This window comes from Kogia breviceps, chromosome 3 (assembly GCF_026419965.1).
Source record: "Kogia breviceps isolate mKogBre1 chromosome 3, mKogBre1 haplotype 1, whole genome shotgun sequence".
NCBI classification, from domain to species: domain Eukaryota; kingdom Metazoa; phylum Chordata; class Mammalia; order Artiodactyla; family Physeteridae; genus Kogia; species Kogia breviceps.
This window is the reverse complement of record NC_081312.1, coordinates 178,665,589-178,685,129: the sequence shown is the minus strand read 5'-3', so window position 1 is coordinate 178,685,129 and position 19,541 is coordinate 178,665,589. Positions and strand designations below refer to the sequence as shown.

Here is a 19,541-nt window from a genome sequence, read left to right as displayed (position 1 = left end):
TGTGGCTTCTCTCGTTGCAGAGCACTGGCTCTAGGTGTGCAGGCTTCAGTAGCTGTGGCACACGGGCTCAGTAGTTGTGGCTCATGGGCTCTAGGGCACAGGCTCAGTAGTTGTGGTGCCCGGGCTTAGTTGCTCCGCGGCATGTGGGATCCTCCGGGGCGAGGGCTTGAACCCGTGTCCCCTGCACTGGCAGGCGGATGGATTCTCAACCACTGCGCCACCAGGGAAGCCCCTAACCTTGCTCCTTTTTGTAAAAATAATTTGGGGGTATGGGACACCGGGGTAAACAGGCCAGCTTTTACTCTCCAGGGCTTACACGCCAACAAGGGAGACAAACGGTGACAAGTATATAGACAAACAGGCATAGCAATCTATGTTTCTAACAAGGAGATGGTGACACAGGCAGACCTAGGTCCACATGTTGAGAAACATTGCTTTAGAAATGGAAGCTTTAGCCTGGTAGGTATTTCAATAATTGTGTAACAGACGAGCCAAGCACTTTCCACAGGACCCAGGGTTTGAGCCGTCACGGCTGTAGGGCAGCGAGCCGAAGGAGGTCCAGAAGTAGCATTGTGTGTCCCCGCCTGCCCATGCGCTGTGGAGGGAGAGAGAGCTGGGTGACACCCAGCCGGCTCCTCTGACGAGTAGAAGCTGTCTGGCAGTCCTGGCTTTTCCAGACAAGCATGTCTTGGCGCAGGGCAGCTTTGGATGACAGCTGTTGCATCCCATATGTCTGGTCTAGAGGTATTTCCATAGCAAAAATGCATATCTCTTATGCTTACCCATGCAGCCTTTAAGTGCCCAAGTAAGCTGTGACTGATGCTTTGCAACGCTCTCTCTGTTAAGTGTGAGTGTTTAAGAAAGAACTGCCATTAAAGTGAGGACTGTTGAACCGGACTGCTGCTTCGGATGTGGCTGCTTTGCACCGAGATTCTTGATTTTGTGATAGTCTTTAAAAATTCGTATGATGCTCCCGCTGTCATGTATACGGAAGTCAGAACCTTACATTGTACACGTGAAACTTTTATAAATACGATAAACCAATGCTACCTCAATAAATTTTAAAAAAAGGAAATTAAAAAAGATTCATGGGATGCTATAGGGTCAGATAACTTCATCAAGTTGCCTGGGCAAAATCCCACACTGCCAGCTAGAGCTGCCAGCTGGAAGAACCTTCTCTTTGTGGAAAGAAGCAAAAGGCACAGATTACCCCGTGGGCGGACTTTCGACCCAGATGCATGGGCTATCTTCCCGTGGCTCTGATGGGAAAAACAATCTTACCAAAAGAAGCACGTTACTAGGGAATGTAGATCTCTGGGCAGGCATCCAAATGGTCACAAATCGGGTGCCTGAGCCTTTGGTGACCCTGCTCCTTGGCCCTGCTGAACTATAATAATTCTACCAACCTTTCCTAAGTGCTTAGAGCTTGCCTCTGTTCACAGAGATCTGTGTGCAAAGAAGCAAGGACGCGTGATCCTCCGCGTCAGAAATTGACTAACGTTACCACCGCTGTTAATAGCAGCAGCCCCGGCAGTGACAACGAATTACCAGTTTTAGAAGCAGTCCCTGCCCTATGCCTTACTCCTGATCTTTGCTACTCATGCCAACTCCACAAGAGAATTTTTACTGTCCTTCCTCTGCAGATAAGGAAACTGAGGCTCATCGAAGCAGACGAATGTGGCTAAAAGCTCGGAATGTGGAGACAGTAACCAGGTTTCCGCTCCAGACCCTCTGCTACTTGTGTGTATTTGAAGAATTCAGTTCCTCTGTTTACTCATTTATAAATTGATATTACTAGTACCTCCCTCACAAGGTTTACATGAGGATTGAATGACACAGTAGATATCAAACACTGTAAAGCACTAAGTATAAAACTCTGCCTAGCATATAGTAACCACATGTTAACATGTCAATACATGTCAGTCTCATTGTTATTACTAGTAGTACTAGCACTGTGTGACTTGCAGGACGTCACACAGTTAGTAGGGGCAGATTTCAACCTTAGAGCTGTATTCTGACATCAGATCCCGGGGTTCTCAGTGCTGCACAATAAATGTCTTCCGAAGCATTTATGGGGTTTATAAAAAAAATGCCTGCTACCTTGACTTAACAAGAAACGTTTCAGGTTGAGTCCTAGAATTGTAATGACGTAGGTAACATTTCCACTATGGTTTTTTGTAAGCCCCCTGGACTGAGCAGTTCCGTAATCCCAGTTCTTACTGCTGTTAGTACTGATTTTAGCAAAACAAGAAAAACATAGACCCTCCCGCTAAAACTTGTCACTCTATCATCCTTAGATGATATTGTCCTATGTAGCCCCCAAAGGCTACAGTAGTAACAGAAAACTGCTAGTTTTTTGTTTTTGTTTTTTAAGTAGTCAGTGCTTAGCAAGACTATTTCTTTAGCGTTGACTGAAATGTAGATTAAGCAAGGGGAATTCATGGACTGAAGTGAATTTTCAAGTTGCCTGGACTGTGTGGTGACTTGACAATTTGCGTGGATTGACTTGGGAGAAAAATGTTGCAGGAATTATACGGTAAAACATTCTCGGGGACTACCTCGGGGAAAGGAGCTCCATGTGTGTCCACATGGCTGCTACCCACGTGAAAACGTATCCTAGGAAGGGCTCGTAAGATAAAATGATAAACAGCAGTCAAAACAGATCATTCAGGAAGTACTGGCATTACAAAACCAAGCCCTTTGCAAAAAAATTTTTACCAAAATTATAAACAGTGAACTTCCTTGGTCCCTTTAAAACAGAGTTTGATTCAGGAAAAGAACTTTATAATAATGAACTGTATTTTTCTCCTTTAAGATTTGTCTTCCAATATGCACAATGGGATCCCTTGGCATTACGGTCAGGATATGGGAACAGGATGTTCTTGGTGATTTTTGTGTCTAATTCCAGTAATTAAAAGAATTTGAAAAAGAATAGATACGTGTATACGTATAACTGAATCACTTTGCTGTACACCTGAAACTAACACATCATGGTTAATCAACTATACAAAAAAAATTTACATTTTCTGAAAGCACTGACTTACACTTACTCCCTACAGTGATGGGCAACTGAGGACTCCAACCATGATGTAGTAAAGAGTTATTTTCATATGAAAATATGAAACCTTATCGCTGCCACTAGGAATTAACATTGGGGCTGAGAGGGAAGTAGATGATGAGAGAAACTGTGTGGGCAGGAAGGGATGCTGGCGATCTCTCATCACCCCTCCTCCTCTCCAAACTGCCATTCCTCTTCCCTGGACATGTTGGTACAGAGAAGAAAAGGATCAAGATAAGAAGTTCAAAAGACCTCCCTGACAGTCCAGTGGTTAAGACTCCGCGCTTCCAATGCAGGGGGTGCGGGTCCAATCCCTGGTCAGGGAACTAAGATCCCATGTACCTTGTGGCGTGGCCAAAAAAAAAAAACCAAGAAGTTCAATTTACCATGTAAGAAACCATGCTTGGCTATTCTAAATAACTTTCGAGTCAAAGAGGAAATCAAAACTGCACTTCCAGAACATTAAAAATTAATGACATGGGAATAGGACATATAAAAATATGAGAAGCACCCTAAATCATTCTCAGAGGAAAATGTTTAGCCTGACATGCTTTTGAAATTAAGTAACAGGGAATTAAGAATAACTAAACATATTTCATTCAGGAAGCTAGGAAAATAACAACAAACAATGTAGGCAGAGAGGATGAGACAAGTTTTTTCAGTGATTTAGAAACTTTATAAAGTAGACCAAATTAATAAATTCAAAAGCTCATACATTGAAAAGATCAATGAATATACAAATACCTGATGAGTCTAATAAAAAAGAGAGAAAATGTAACATTTGAAATGAGAAAGAAGGTTATAAAGATATTTTAATATTACAAAATAATTCTATGTAGAGCTTTATGAGTTTTAAAGAAATGGGAACCTGGAAAAATAATTCTAAGGTACAACTGGATGAAAAAAAATTGAAGAGATGAATATTAACATGTGCTAAGAATGGAGAAGACGAGGGGGACCTTCAAGATGGCGGAAGAGTAAGATGTGGAGATCATCTTCCTCCCCACAAATACATCAGAAATACAGCTACATGTGGAACAACTCCTACAGAACACCTACTGAACACTGGCAGAAGACCTGAGATTTCCCAAAAGGCAAGAAACTCCCCACGTACCTAGGTAGGGCAAAAGAAAAATGAATAAACAGAGACAAAAGTATAGGGACGGGACCTGCACCTCAGGGAGGGAGCTGTGAAGGGGGAAAGGTTCCCACACACTAGGAAGCACCTTCACTGGCTGAGATGGGGGGTGGGGATGGGGGAAGCTTTGGAGCCATGGAGGAGAGCGCAGCAACAGGGGTGCGGAAGGCAAAGCGAAGAGATTCCCACACAGAGGATTGGTGCCGACCAGCACTCACCAGCCCGAGAGGCTTGTTTGCTCACCTGCCGGGAAAGGCGGGGGCTGGGAGCTGAGGCTTGGGCTTCAGAGGTCATATCTCAGGGAGAGGACAGGGGTTGGCCGCATGAACACACCCTGAAGGGGGCTAGTGCACCGCAGCTAGCCAGGGGGGAGTCCAGGAAAAAGTCTGGACCTGCCTAAGAGGCAAGAGACCATTGTTTCAGGGTGTGCGAGGAGAGGGGATTCAGAGCACCGCCTAAATGAGCTCCAGAGACGGGTGTGAGCCACACCCACGGCTATCAGCGTGGACACCAGAGATGGGCATGAGACGCTAAGGCTGCTGGTGCAGCCACCAAGAAGCCTGTGTTGCAAGCACAGATCACTATCCACACCTCATTCCCGGGAGCCTATGCAGCCTGCCACTGGCAGGTTACCCACTCTCACGACTGTTATTCGACATAGTTTTGGAAGTTTTAGCCACAGCAATCAGAGAAGAAAAAGAAATAAAAGGAATCCAAATCAGAAAAGAAGAAGTAAAATCATCACTCGTTGCAGATGACATGATACTATACATAGAGAATCCTAAAGATGCTACCAGAAAACTACTAGAGCTAATCAATCAATTTGGTAAAGTAGCAGGATACAAGATTAATGCACAGAAACTTCTTGCATTCCTATACACTAATGTTGAAAAATCTGAAAGAGAAATTAAGGAAACACTCTCATTTACCACTGCAACAAAAAGAATAAAGTACCTAGGAATAAACCTACCTAAGGAGAAAAAAGATATGTATGCAGAAAACTATAATACACTGATGAAAGAAATTAAAGATGATAAAAACAGAGGGAGAGATATACCATGTTCTTGGATTGGAAGAATCAACATTGTGAAAATGACTATACTTCCCAAAGCAATCTACAGATTCAATGCAATCCCTATCAAACTACCAATGGCATTTTTCACAGAACTCGAACAAAAGATTTCACAATTTGTATGGAAACCCAAAAGACCCCGAATAGCCAAAGCAATCTTGAGAAAGAAAAACGGAGCTGGAGGAATCAGGCTCCCTGACTTCAGACTATACTACAAAACTACAGTAATCAAGATAGTATGGTACTGGCACAAAAACAGAAATATAGATCAATAGAACAGGATAGAAAGCCCAGAGATAAACCCACACACATATGGTCACCGTATCTTTGATAAAGGAGGCAGGAATATACAATGGAGAAAAGACGGCCTCTTCAATAAGTGGTGCTGGGAAAACTGGACAGCTACATGTAAAAGAATGAAATTAGAACACTCCCTAACACCATACACAAAAATAAACTAGAAATGGATTAAAAACCTAAATGTAAGGCCAGACACTATAAAACTCTCAGAGGAAAATATAGGCAGAACACTCTATAACATAAATCACAGCAAGATCCTTTTTGACCCACCTCCTAGAGAAATGGAAATAAAAACAAAAATAAACAAATGGGACCTAATGAAACTTAAAAGCTTTTGCACAGCAAAGGAAACCATAAACAAGATGAAAAGACCACCCTCAGAATGGGAAAAAATATTTGCAAATGAAGCAACTGACAAAGGATTAATCTCCAAACTATACAAGCAGCTCATGCAGCACAATATCAAAAATACAAACAACCCAATCCAAAACTGGGCAGAAGACCTAAATAGACATTTCTCCAAAGAAGATATATAGGTTGTCAAAAAACACATGAAAGGATGCTTAACATCACTAATCATTACAGAAATGCAAATCAAAACTACAATGAGGTATCACCTCTCACCTCACATGGTCAGAATGGCCATCATCAAAAAATCTAGAAACAGGGCTTCCCTGGTGGCGCAGTGGTTAAGAATCCGCCTGCCGATGCAGGAGACACGGGTTCGTGCCCTGGTCCGGGAAGATCCCACATGCCGCGGAGCAACTAAGCCCGTGAGCCATGGCCGCTAGGCCTGCGTGTCCGGAGCCTGTGCTCCGCAACGGGAGAGGCCACAACAGTGAGAGGCCCACGTACCGCAAAAAAAAAAAAAAAAAAAAAAAAATCTAGAAACAATAAATGCTGGAGAGGGTGTGGAGAAAAGGGAACCCTCTTGCACTGTTGGTGGGAATGTAAGTTGATACAGCCACTATGGAGAACAGTATGGAGGTTCCTTAAAAAACTAAAAATAGAACTACCATATGACCCAGTAATCCCACTACTGGGCATACACCCTGAGAAAACCATAATACAAAAAGAGTGAAAAAAGAGAACATACCACAGTGTTCATTGCAGCTCTATTTACAATAGCCAGGACATGGAAGCAACCTAAGTGTCCATTGACAGATGAATGAATAAAGAAGATGTGGCACATATATACAATAGAACATTACTCAGCCATAAAAAGAAACAAAATTGAGTTATTTGTAGTGAGGTGGATGGACCTAGAGTCTGTCATAGAGAGTGAAGTAAGTCAGAAAGAGAAAAACAAATACCATATGCCAACACATATATATGGAATAAAAAATAAATGGTTCTGAAGAACCTAGGGGCAGGACAGGAATAAAGACGCAGATGTAGAGAATGGACTTGAGGACACGGGGAGGGGGAAGGGTAAGCTGGGACAAAGTGAGAGCGTGGCATGGACATATATACACTACCAAATGTAAAATAGATAGCTAGTGGGAAGCAGCCACATGGCACAGGGAGATCAGCTCGGTGTTCTGTTTCCACCTAGAGGGATGGGATAGGCAGGGTGGGAGGGAGACACAAGAGGGAGGGGATATGGGGGTATATGTATATGTATAGCTGATTCACTTTGTTATAAAGCAGAAACTAACACACCATTGTAAAGCAATTATACTCCAATAAAGATGTTACCAAAAAATGGTTAAAATAGTAAAAAAAAAAAAAAAAAAAAAAGAGAGAGAGAGAGAGAGAGAGAGTTATGTACCACAATGTTCATTGCAGCTCTATTTTTTACAATAGCCAGGACATGGAAGCAACCTAAGTGTCCATCGACAGATGAATGGATAAAGATGTAGCACGTATATTAAATGGAATATTACTCAGCCATAAAAAGAAATGAAATTGAGTTATTTGTAGTGAGGTGGATGGACCTGGAGTCTGTCATAGAGAGTGAAGTAAGTCAGAATGAGAAAAACAAATACGGTATGCTAACACATACAGTTACATGTTACTATTAGTTACATCCTAACAGTCTGTTAAGATGGCTATTGTCAAAAAGACAAGAAGAAGCAAATGTTGGTACGTTTGTAGAGAAAAGGAAACCTCTGTACTCTCTTGGTGGGAATGTAAATTGATACAGCCACAATGGAAACAGTATGGTTGGAGCTTACTCAAAAATTAAAAGCAGAAATACAATGTGATCTATGAATCCCACTCCTTGATAATTATCCAAAGGAAATGAAATCAGTATTTCAAAGAGATACCTGTACTCCCCTGTTAATTCCAGCGTTATTCACAATGGACAAGATTAGGAAACAACCTGAAGTGTCCTTCAACAGAGGAATCGAGCCATAAAAAGGAAGGAAATTCTGACATTTGCTACAACATGACGAACCTTGAGGCATTCATTGTGCTAAGTGAAACAAGTTAATCACAAAAAGACAAAAAGGAGTGAGGTACTGAAAGCAGTCAAATTCATCGGCACAGAAGTAGAATGGCGGTTGCCAGGGGCTGGGGGGAAGGAGAGTGGAGCGTTTGTAAGGGATACAGACTTTCAGTTCCGCAAGACACAGAGAGTTTTGGAGATAGAAAGCGGTGATGGCAGCACAACAATGTGAGCATAGCTGACATCGCTGACCTGTACACCTAAAAATGGTTAAGAGGGTACATTTTATATGTATTTTACCACAACTTAAAAAAAAATGGGAAACACAAAAAAAGAAGGGACCATGCTTAACTGTTGAACACTTGGAGTTCTCTTCTGAGTCCAACCTCTGATTCTTCACTTCCCAGCTGTGTGACCTTGGACCTGTCACACCTTGCCAAGACCATGAGTCAAATGGAGAAAGGAGACCACGTCATACTGTTTAAGACTATTGTGCATGTAGAAACTCTTCACAAGCTATGTCAGCACCAGGGAAATGTGAGGGAACATACTTCTGTGTCTCTAATAAACAAATTAATTAGAGCAACTGTGTATAGTGCTTAGGACTGTGCCTGACATATAATACACTCCACATGTGTCAGCTATTATTATTTTAGAATCCTTCCTGATACAGGACGTAATGAAGCACAGACACTGCTAGCATCTCTGAATCCTCTGCATCCAAACCCATAGGAGATATGACACTCAGGGGGCTCCCCCAGCCCTGAGCAATAATAATGGATTCAGGGTGAAGTCTATCCTACTACAGGGCACTCAGTAGCTCCCTGAGGATCAGAAAGTTAATTAGCTTCCCTACTGCCTCCAGGCACTGGCCACAACTCAGCTCATTTAATAAAGGAGTATAGTGAACCCAGATTACTTATACTTTCAATTGTTTACATCAACTGTGTGATAAAGTGTGGTACTTCACAAGAGCAGGGAAATGTAACCGTAATTGACAAAGCGAAGTGATAAGTTGAAAGAACTAAAAATGTATACAAAAGCATAAGTAGTTAATTTTTGTGGTATAAAAGTGTTAATCAAAATAGCTATCAGGATTCTTGTGTTACAAGGGAGCTAGGAAGGCTGGTGACTCTTCCAGTTGTGTGTCAACCAGGCATCACGTATCGTGGTCAGACTTATTTTCTGTAAGGTTTAATAGCAATTTACTAGTAATTTAGGTAAGTTAAAGGGAACCCTGAAGGAACAAGCAATGGAGAAATCAAAGAGAATGGAAGAGAATGCTAGAGAGAATTAACTTCTAAAAGTACCTGTAAGTCCATACTGATAATAAATAACACAGACATACAGAGAGACTGCCAGACAGACAGAGACAGAGAACGAGAGATGGAGAGAGAGAGAAAAAGGGAAAGGAAAGTTCTTCCTTACAGTAGAATGAAAGGAACTAGTAAACTTAGAAGGAATGATGGAGTTAGAAAATCACTATTTTGCAACCATCATAATAATAATTCAGGCAAGAATCATCAATGGATGCTAAACTACTAAACGAATGTTTTAGGAGGAACATACTATTTATATAGTCTTAAAGCATCCCCTACAGATATTTATTAACTGCAAAGTAGAGGATAGTCATTTCACAGTGGAGAGACCTGGCAGGCACCACCTTAACCAATAGGCAGGCAGACATTACTTCTGATCAGATGCACTTGAGAAAGACAGGCATCGCCTCCTTGGAATTCCTGCCCAAAGTGCATCGCCTGAATCTAACCACGAGGAAATGTCAGACAAAGACAAATTAAGAAATATTCTGCAAAATAAATGGTTTACACTCTTCAAAATATCAGTGTCATGAAAAACAAAGGAAGGATGAGGACATGTTCCAGATTAAAGGGGAATAAAAAGGCATGGCAACTACGTGTAATCTGTGATGCTGGACAGGGAAAAAAAATAGCTCCAAAGGCTGGTATTGGGATAATTGATGAAATTTGAATAGGGCGTATAGATTAAATAATAGTCTTGTGTCAATGTTAAATTTCCTGGTTTTGATAACTGGACTGTGATTATGTAAGTGGATATCCTTGTTATCAAAAAATACGCACTGAAGTATTAAGGGGTTAAAAAAAGCATGTCTGCAAGGAATTCTCAAGCGGTTCCGAAAAAATTATATCTAAAATATACAAAATAAGTTATGCATGTAATATTCGTTACATTCAACGTGCAATATTAAATTGCATACACGGAGAGAAAGAGTGGTCCAGCAAATATGTCAGAATGTTAACAAGTGGTGAATTTGGGTGAGGGTGTATGGGAGTTCTTGTTACTATCCTTGTAATTTTTCTTTGTTTGAAATTATTCACAAAAATACAAAGTTAAAGAAAAAAAAGAAGGCTGGATGAATAAATGTCCAAGAACCCTCCCAACTCTGAGGGCTTCCCAACCGAGATCCATCAGCAGCTGGTCAGCGCAGCAACAGCCCGGAGCCCTGCCCGCTCCGCTCCCCGCCAGCCCCCCCTAAACCTCGCCCCTGCCCTTCCATCACCACTCCTGTTTCCCCCTCTGCCTCCTTCCCATTTTATAATGTAAGATGATTTCAGACTTCTTGTGAGCTCTTGAGAGGACGATCCTACATAATTTTAGCCCAAAGAATAAGGAACTCACAAAGGAAATGAAAGCTTGGCTATTTCATCCCTTTTTTTTTTCATATGATTCACGTTTCATCTCTAGCAGACCCTTCATTGCACAGTTAAATACACGTTGAGTTCCCTTCCTTAAAACAACCAAACCAAAACCATCCCGGATACAACATCTTCTCCGTCCAGCTTCTGCCCTACCTACCACCTTCCCTTCGCGGCTCCACCTCTAGAAACGTCTGCCTTCGATCTCCGTTTCCTCTCCCCTCACCCTTCGACCCACTGCAAACTGCCTCCCACCCTCACGCCTCTATAGAAGCTGCTCCTGCTAAACTCGCCAGCCACCTTCTCGTCAGGGAAGCCGAGGGGCCGTTGTTGACCCTCGTTTCATCCACTGGTGGCATCTGCTGCTGTTAACCACTCCTTCTAGAAACACTCTCGTGGCCCTCATGGCCCCGGGCCCTGATTCTTCTCCAACAGCTCTGGCTGTTCCTTCTCAGTCTCCACTGCAGGCTCCCCTGACTCTGCCTGGCCCCGAGAAGGGGACGCTCCTGAACTCTTTCCCAGGCCGCTCTGCGTGGCTCCTACTGTACATATGCTGACAGCCAGGCTGCTATTCCCAGTGGCCTACCTGACACCCTCACTCGGACGTCTCATCTCATAAGCTCTTCAAGCTCGGCATCTCCAAATCTAAACTCTTCACTGCGGCGGGGCTCCCTGCCTCAGGGAACAGCACCGCGGGGGCTTAGCTGGTGAGCCCGAAGCCCGGCCCTCCCCCTCGACTCACCTCTCAACCCGCACACTCACCGGTCAGTCAGTAATTCCGGTCAGTTCCAGCACTTCGTCTCCCCTGCTGCACCTCAGGTGAGCCTGCCATCCTTCTGACGTCACGACATCCCCCCACTTAGGCCATACACAGTCCAGGAACCGGGGTTACACCTTATGCTATTCTAGAGCCTAGTGACACGGTGAGCAGTCATAAACGTCTGTCTAATAAATATATATGAATAAGTAAATGGTGAAATGGGTGGCATCCTTTTAATTTAGTGGAATTTCTTACTGCATCCTTTAAAGACTAAATGTATTTTCTTATATTAACACTTTAACCTCCCCTCCACCTTTTTCCGGAGTACCTACAAAGTTTGGGTGCCAATGAAGATGGATTTTTCCAAAGCGAGCTCTTTGGCTCAGGCGCTGAGCTGATGAGTCGCTGGGGGCGTGATTTACCGCTCGCTCCCTAAACCGTCCCCCCTCCTGCAATCACTCCATCGAGTTCACACAATCTACGGTGCCTGGGATGATGACACCTCCATCAATCAGTTCTCAACCCGCTGGGTGTCGCTTAAGTGCCCAGGTGACGAATGCCCTTCTGTGCCTTCTTGGTGCAGAATATTTTGATGGATTTAACAAAGGTTCTGATTCAGCCAGAGGCTGTGAGTGCGTTAGTGGCATGGAGGAACAATGTCCCAGGACTCCAAGCAAGAGTGAAAAGGAAACAGCAAAGGCCAGCAGCTGGGATGGAGGCAGCTTTGCTGTTCCACAGTCATTGCCTGCTTTCGGACTTGAGTCCTTTTAAGATGTATGTGTAGAATTTGCAAACGGCTATAACCAACACGGGGTGCGGATTCACGCTCACCTTTCGTCACATTTAATCAGAATCACACTGTCTGTTCCAATGCCCAAGGCTGCAGCTCCCTTCTTGAGAGAAAAATGGCTCTGTAAAAGAAAGTACATTTGTATCATTACTTAGTTGCATACAAAGTCAAGATCCATTCCCTGGGCTGTTCTTTTCTTCTCAATCTGTCCCCCCAAAGCCTGGATTGCTGAGAGAAGATGGCATCCTTCACTTAACCTTTGTTTTCAGTCGTGGTGAAATTCACGTAACACAGAATTTACCATCTTAACCATTTTAAGTGTACGGCTCAGCAGCATCCAGTACATTCACACTGTTGTGCGAGCATCACTGCCATCTATCTCCTTAACTCTTGATCATCTTGCAAAACTGAAACTCTGCATCCATTAAACAACAACTCCCCATTTCTCCCTCCCCAGCCCCTGGTGACCACCATTCTACTTTCTATCTCTATGAATCTGACTGCTTTAGTACCTCATGTAAGTGGAACCATACCATAATTATTTTTCTGTGACTGGCTTATTTCACGAGCATAACGTCCTCAAGGTTCATCCATGTTGTAGCATGTCTTGGAATTTCCTTCCTTCTTAATGCTCAATCATATTCATTTTATGTATACACAGCAATCTGTTTTTTCATTCATGCATCAATGGACACCTGGGTTGCTTCTACCTTTTGGCCATTGTGAATAATGCTGCTATGAACACAGATGTACAAATATCTCCTTGAGCCTTGCTTTGAATTCTTTTGGGTATATATGCCCAGAAGTGGAATGGCTGGATCATATGGTAATTCTGTTTTTGAGGAACTGCTCTATTTTTTTCCATAAAGCTGCACCATTTTACCTTCTCACCCACAGTGCACAACTGTTCCAATGTCTCCATTCCCTTGTCAATGGTTGTTGTTTTCTGTTTTTCGATAACAGTCATTCAAATGGGTGTGGGGTGCTACTTCATTATGATTTTGCTTTGTATTTCTCTAATCACTAGTGATGTTGTGCATCTTTTCATGTGCTTATTGGTCATTTGTACATCTTCTTTGGAGAAATGTCTATACAAGTTCTTTGCCCTTATTTGAAGGGGGTTGGTTGGTTTTTTGTTGTTGTTGAATTCGCTTGGGCTTTTGCATGAAGATAACAAGACCCCGGAAATTATTAAAGAACTTGTTACCCCAACACACAGTAACCTATGCCAATCTCACATACAAGGCATAAGAACACAGCAACAGCAGCTGTGTATTGTATGGCTCCCAGACTTATATTTTGCTACCCGGAGATTACGTTCAGTTTCTGCCGAGTTCAGTGAAATCGTGTACACTCAAGTAAGAGAAGCTGGCCTGAAATCCAGCACTCTTCATCCCAGACTCACTGGAGGGGCTGTCTGTTGTGGAGATGACTGTCCAGCCCAGGGTGTGATCAGGAAGGAGGCATCAGTCACTGGCTTGGCAAACAGCGCCCGCGGAAAGGCCACCCTGACAGGCCACCACTGAATCTTTGTTTGTGATTTTGGTTATTGATTCCAGGGGAGAATCTGAATCTCGATGGCTGTAATCACTGTGCAATCTGGAGAGCGGAGAGGGGCTAACGTAGCCCAGCTGTACTGCATCTGTGAGCAGCCTCTTACTATTAACTACAGACCATTAAGCTGTCCAAAAGGAGAGCTGCTTCCTCAATTTACATCACCAAAGGGCTGCTGACTGGAATTTTAAATGATGGCTCCAGAGTGTACTCTCCTCAAATGCCTGCTTTTGACTCTGAATTCTTTTTCTTTTTTTAAATTAATTTTTATTGGAGTATAGTTGCTTTACAATGCTGTGTGAGTTTCTGCTGTACAGCAAAGTCAATCAGCTACACGTATACATGTATCCCCTCTGTTTTGGATTTCCTTCCCATTTAGGTCACCACAGAGCACTGAGTAGAGTTCCCTGTGCTATACAGTAGGTTCTCCTTAGTTATCTATTTTATACATAGTATCAATAGTGTATATGTCAATGGCTCCTCTGAATTCTTAAATATGCAGGCTAGGAACTGTTAACATGCATATTTCTAGGGGGTGTGGTTAGTAAGCAAGAAGGAATCACATTTATAGCAGCAGCCAATACTATAAACCAATAAATGAGGCACTGAACAGAGGAGCTCTAAAAGCCGCGTGTAGCTAAGAGCAGAGATGGGAAAGGATCATTAGTCTCGTTTTACGACCTTAGGAAGACAACATGGAGAAAACTTAGGAAGATGCCTGGGAACTAGGAAAGCTTAACTGGAAAGATACATGACTCCTCCACCAAAAAAAAAGTGTTCTCTCTTACATAGTTACCGGATCCCTGGGCCACCCCAGAAAGAAGATGCTCAGGGGGAAACAGCACTAAGTCTGTTTCTGCCAGGAGGGCACAGAATCGAGGTGCCAGCAGCCCCACTGAGCAAGCACACACTACTGAAATTAGGCCCCTCGGTGAATGAGCTCCTAAGCACTGTTAAAATCAAACACAAACAGAGACTCGAAAATTCCCTGAGCAGACAAAACCAGTTTAGTCAGAGAAGCAAAGCTTAATTTAGCTGATTTTGCAAGACAAGTGAGGCTCACTTGACCTGGGTCACTTCTCACTTAACGCCTCTGAAAATCGTGAGACTTAAATGGGTCTCCCCGATTCATATGAGGGGGAACCACTAACCAATTCCCTTTCATTTAAGAAAATTCTAATATTGCAGCCCATCACTGGGAAGAATCAACAGTCACTGCCTCCATGGTATCTAAGCTGCTTTGTAAAATCTACCTCTGAGTCTCCTTCCACGTTTTGGTAGGAGTGCTCATGGTTTGCATGGGAAGAGCAAAATCTGACTCCATGTTGGATCTGTTTCTTTTACTTCAACCTTTGCTTCTCGTTGCTTTTGTTATTGTAATCAATAAAAGGGATGGGGCTTCCCTGGTGGCGCAGTGGTTGAGAATCTGCCTGCCAATGCAGGAGACACGGGTTCGTGCCCGGGTCTGGGAAGATCCCACATGCTGCGGAGCAGCTGGGCCTGTGAGCCACGGCCGCTGAGCCTGCGTGTCCGGAGCCTGTGCTCCGCAACGGGAGAGGCCACAACAGTGAGAGGCCCGTGTACCGCAAAAAAAATAAAAATAAAAAAAAATAAAAGGGATGCTATCTATAACTGTAAGCATACAGAATGGCCTGCCTCAGGAACCCTGCCCCTCCGCCTGAATGTTGAACTGAAAAGTGCCTTTGTTCCGCTCACAGGGAGACATTCTGACCCTACCCACCTGTGAAAGGCTCCGGAAAAGAAGAAATTAACACGTCCCCTCCCCAGTGCTGGCCAAGCCAGGAGATATTTTGCAAGACTTATGGCCTTTTTACTTTACTTCCTCACCTCCTCCCCCTCTCTGTTCTATGAAAGAAACTGGCATCCAGACCCCAATAAGTTGGTATTCTGGGATGCTAACCTGCCGTCTTCTCAGACACCTGGCTTTCTGAATGAAGTCACTATTCCTTGACTTAACACCTCGTCTCCAATTATTGGCCTGTCCTGCAGCAAGCAGACTGAGCTTGGATTTGGTAACATGTGTACCATAAACTTTTACTAATTATGGCTCTGGTGATTCATTGGTTTTGTTTCTGTTTTTTTCCTTCCTGAACTTTTGACAGCACTAAACAGGGTAAGTAAGAGATCTGGGGCACCCGGTCCATAGGAGGAAGTAGTCTTGTCTGGTCTTTAATGAGGAAGAATGGGGAATTCTCAAATGAGGAGCAATTAACTAGGATGATGGATCAGCACCAAATGCCACACATCTAAAGGAAAAACACGTGCCGGCACAGGAAGCTTCAAGATGGGGAACAAAGGAATGAAAAAGAAAATGAGGTACCAAACAGTGAGTTTGTTTACATTTTCAGGAGAGGGAGCAGGGAAATAGCTAAATGTTATCCATAAATAGCCAGGGACCTAAGAGAGAAGGCACTTGAGTGGACAAAAAAAGACACTTCCGAGTGACGAAGAAACCATGAAGACAGCTTAAATGGCAGGACCCCCTGTGCTGGTGAGAACATGCGAGGAGAATCGTTTTTACTCCTTGGCGCCATGTTTAATGGAACCACCTGTTGATAAATCAGAGCAGAGGGCAGCGTCCTGGAGGCTGGGGACCCTGGAGCCAGGTATCTGGAGAGAGCTCGGAGGACGCTTGGTCACAAGAAGAGGGAATCAGGGGCACGTGGCATGGCGGGTTCACATCTGAGGGGCTGTGCCAGGATGGGCGGAGATGCTCCGGGCGACTTCAGGAGGTAAAACCACGAACACAAATCGGAAGCTACAAGGATTCTCTTGCATCCCCAAATCATCAGGGCTCTTGTAATGATCAGTTGTTCATCAACGGAACGGCTGGGGGGATGAGTTAACGAAGAGCCCCCTCCCCCCACCCTGATTCTGGAAAAGTAACATAGACCCCGGAGAGAATCTAGTGGTTACTTAGGACTAAATCATATTTCTATTCAAGGGTAACAGACATTAAAACCCATATGACTTTTATGTTACACTGAATGAAAAACTCAAGGTTGAAGATTAATCTCTCCATCTTTTAAAAAATATCGTAAGTAATCTAGATATGGGCTACATAATTCAGCTGATATTTTAACTGGGTGCAATTAAATATGGGATTTTACAGTTATAGAATAATTGTAATTGTAAAAGAAGCTAGCTTGGGGGGCTTCAGTGGGATGAGATTATCCAGAGTAAGGAGGCGTGAGAAGGAGAGCCCGTGCCACCCATCCCGGTGACTGGAGAATATGCCTGGGGATCTTTCTTCTTTAATGGGGACAATAAGTGTCTCCTGTCTTTAGGCATGGTGGGAGAGTAAGGGGAATGAGAGAAAGGTCTGAAACAAAGCATTTCCGTCTCTTGCCACGCCAGTCTCTCCTCCTCTATTACAACTGAGATAAGCAGTTTAGAAGCCGCCTTAATTCTTTCAAGCCATTGTTGGTCACATCCAGATATTTAACCGAGGCTCAGCTTCAGCTGCCTTGGGGGCCGCAGGGTTTCAGGGAAAGCGTCTGAGGCCCCGGGGACACAAAGATGATGAAGACGGCCCTCAGGAGCCAGCTATCGCCCCTACCTCATCCCCACCCCCCATCCCCTCCCCTCCTGCTCTCTCCCTGGCGGTAGTGGCCTTCCTGGCCTTTTGTGAGCTTGCTAAATTTGTTCTTGCCTCTGGACCTTTTTACTTGCCGTTGCATTTCTTGGAAAACCCTTCCCTCACCTATGCATGTGGCTCCCTGACTCATTTGATGCAGGTCTCTGCTATAGATCACCTCCACAGACACCTTTCACGACCAAGATGCAAAACAGCTCATTACCATGCCACTCTCTTGTCACCACCTGACATGAGAGTAGGTATTTATTAGTCTACTGTCTTTCCCCTACTAGGATAGGCTGCACGAGGGCAAAGACTTGGTTGAAATCGTTAACAAGCATCTGTTGAATCTGACCATGTGTGCAGAGAACAAGTTCAGGGAAATATCCACTATTTGCTGCCATAAATCTCTGGCCACAATGTTGACGTGTGGCTTTGGTGACTGGGGCCAGATGATGGTGGGATAAACGGACCCCGGTGCCTCTTATCTATGGCCTATTCTAAAAGCACATCCAAGTGGCTATATGTATATGTATAGCTGATTCATTTGCTGTACACCTGAAACTAACACAAGACTGTAAATCAACCATACTCCAATAAAAATTTTTTTAAAAGAAATTGTTCTCTGGATATTTGCATATTCACTTATAATAGTAATAATTATAATAAAGGGTTATAGTTGAAACAACAACAACAAAAATAAAATAAAATAAAAGCATGTCCAGAGGTCTTCTTAGCACCCACCCCAGACAGCCTCCCATGGGGTCCTTCCCAAGCAGGAAGCAGTTGTAGGCCCTTCTAACCAGATGAGCTGCTTGGGGGAAAGAAAGAAGCAACCCAAAGACTTCAAACAAAGAAAAAGGACACACTAGGCTGGAATACTCAGCTCCTAACTCTCTGACAGTCTGTCAAACCTTGACCTCTTAGCTCTAAGGTCTACCGATCATCCTTGGATTTGATCCTTTTGTACCAACAGCCTTTCCCTTTGTGGGTGCAGTGAATGGCACATGTGTGTAGGAACACAGAACACAGGCGGATGGATCACGCATCGTTATACATCATGGATGCCCAGCAAGGAAATCTTGAAGTCCAACCTATGAAAGAGCCAGAATCTGCTCCTTTGACCCCTCCCCATACCCTGGACCCCCCGCCCCCATGATCGATGACTGTCCTCCTAGTTCTCCACACCCCTTCCCGACACCCCCTAGTTTGCCTCCTACACTGTCTCAGAGAAACTGGCAGCTCTCGTCTTGCTTCAGCTCATCAAATGCTCTAAAAGGGTGCCCTGCTTTTGAAAGCATCTGATGTACAGAGAAGCTTGTACTCCGGGAGGCCGCCTCATTCATTTCTAATGATCAGGATTTGGAGGGCAGGGGACTGCCCGCCATGTCCTTAAGAGACTCCATGTGAGTCAGAGGTGATACGGATCTGCACACAAGGCATTTCTGTGAAGCTGCTACCTTATTATTTGCCCTCAAAGCTATAGTTTAAGGTTACCCCAGTGTGAGTTTGTGCCCTAAGTATATTTTTAAAGAAAGGAATGGTGTGTACCGGGATTAAGTAGACCCAACGGGCATGTGTGGTGACAAACATGAACAGCAGCACTAAGCACGTATGCAGTCACATGAAAGCAATTAGTTCCATGATTTTAGGATCCTGAGAAGAGTGAAATGAAAATGTGTAGTGGAAAGAGGTCATTTGGCATGGAATCAACCTAAATGTCCATCAACAGATGAATGGATAAAGAAGATGTGGTACATAAAAACGATGGCACATTAGCCATTAAAAAAAAAATGAAATAATGCCACCTGCAGCAACATGGATGGACCTAGAGATTATCACACTAAGTGAAGTAAGTCAGACGGAGAAAGACAGATACCGTATAGTATCACTTATATGCGGAATCTAAAATATGACACAAATGAACTTATCTATGACACAGAAACAGACTCACAGACATAGAGAACAGATTTGTGGTTACCAAGGAGGGGGAGGTGGGGAGGGATGGATTGGGACTTAGGAGTTAGTAGAGGCAAACCATTATATATAGAATGGATAAACAACAAGGTCCTACTGTATAGCACAGGGAACTATATTCAATATCCTATGATAAACCATAATGGAAAAGAATATGAAAAACATTATACATATATAACTGAATCACTTTGCTGTAGAGCAGAAATTAACACAACATTGTAAATCAA

At 43.6% G+C, this 19,541-nt stretch overlaps 1 protein-coding gene across 1 annotated transcript in view; it reads right to left on the bottom strand.

The window, feature by feature from the left end:
* The window catches only part of GAD2 (glutamate decarboxylase 2), a 68,215-nt gene that overhangs the window by 30,251 nt on the left and 18,423 nt on the right, over positions 1–19,541 (bottom strand). Inside the window, exon 9 of the mRNA XM_059056409.2 lies at positions 12,227–12,306. Within this exon, the coding sequence (XP_058912392.1) occupies positions 12,227–12,306 (80 nt within the window). The remainder of the gene's footprint in view (positions 1–12,226; positions 12,307–19,541) is intronic.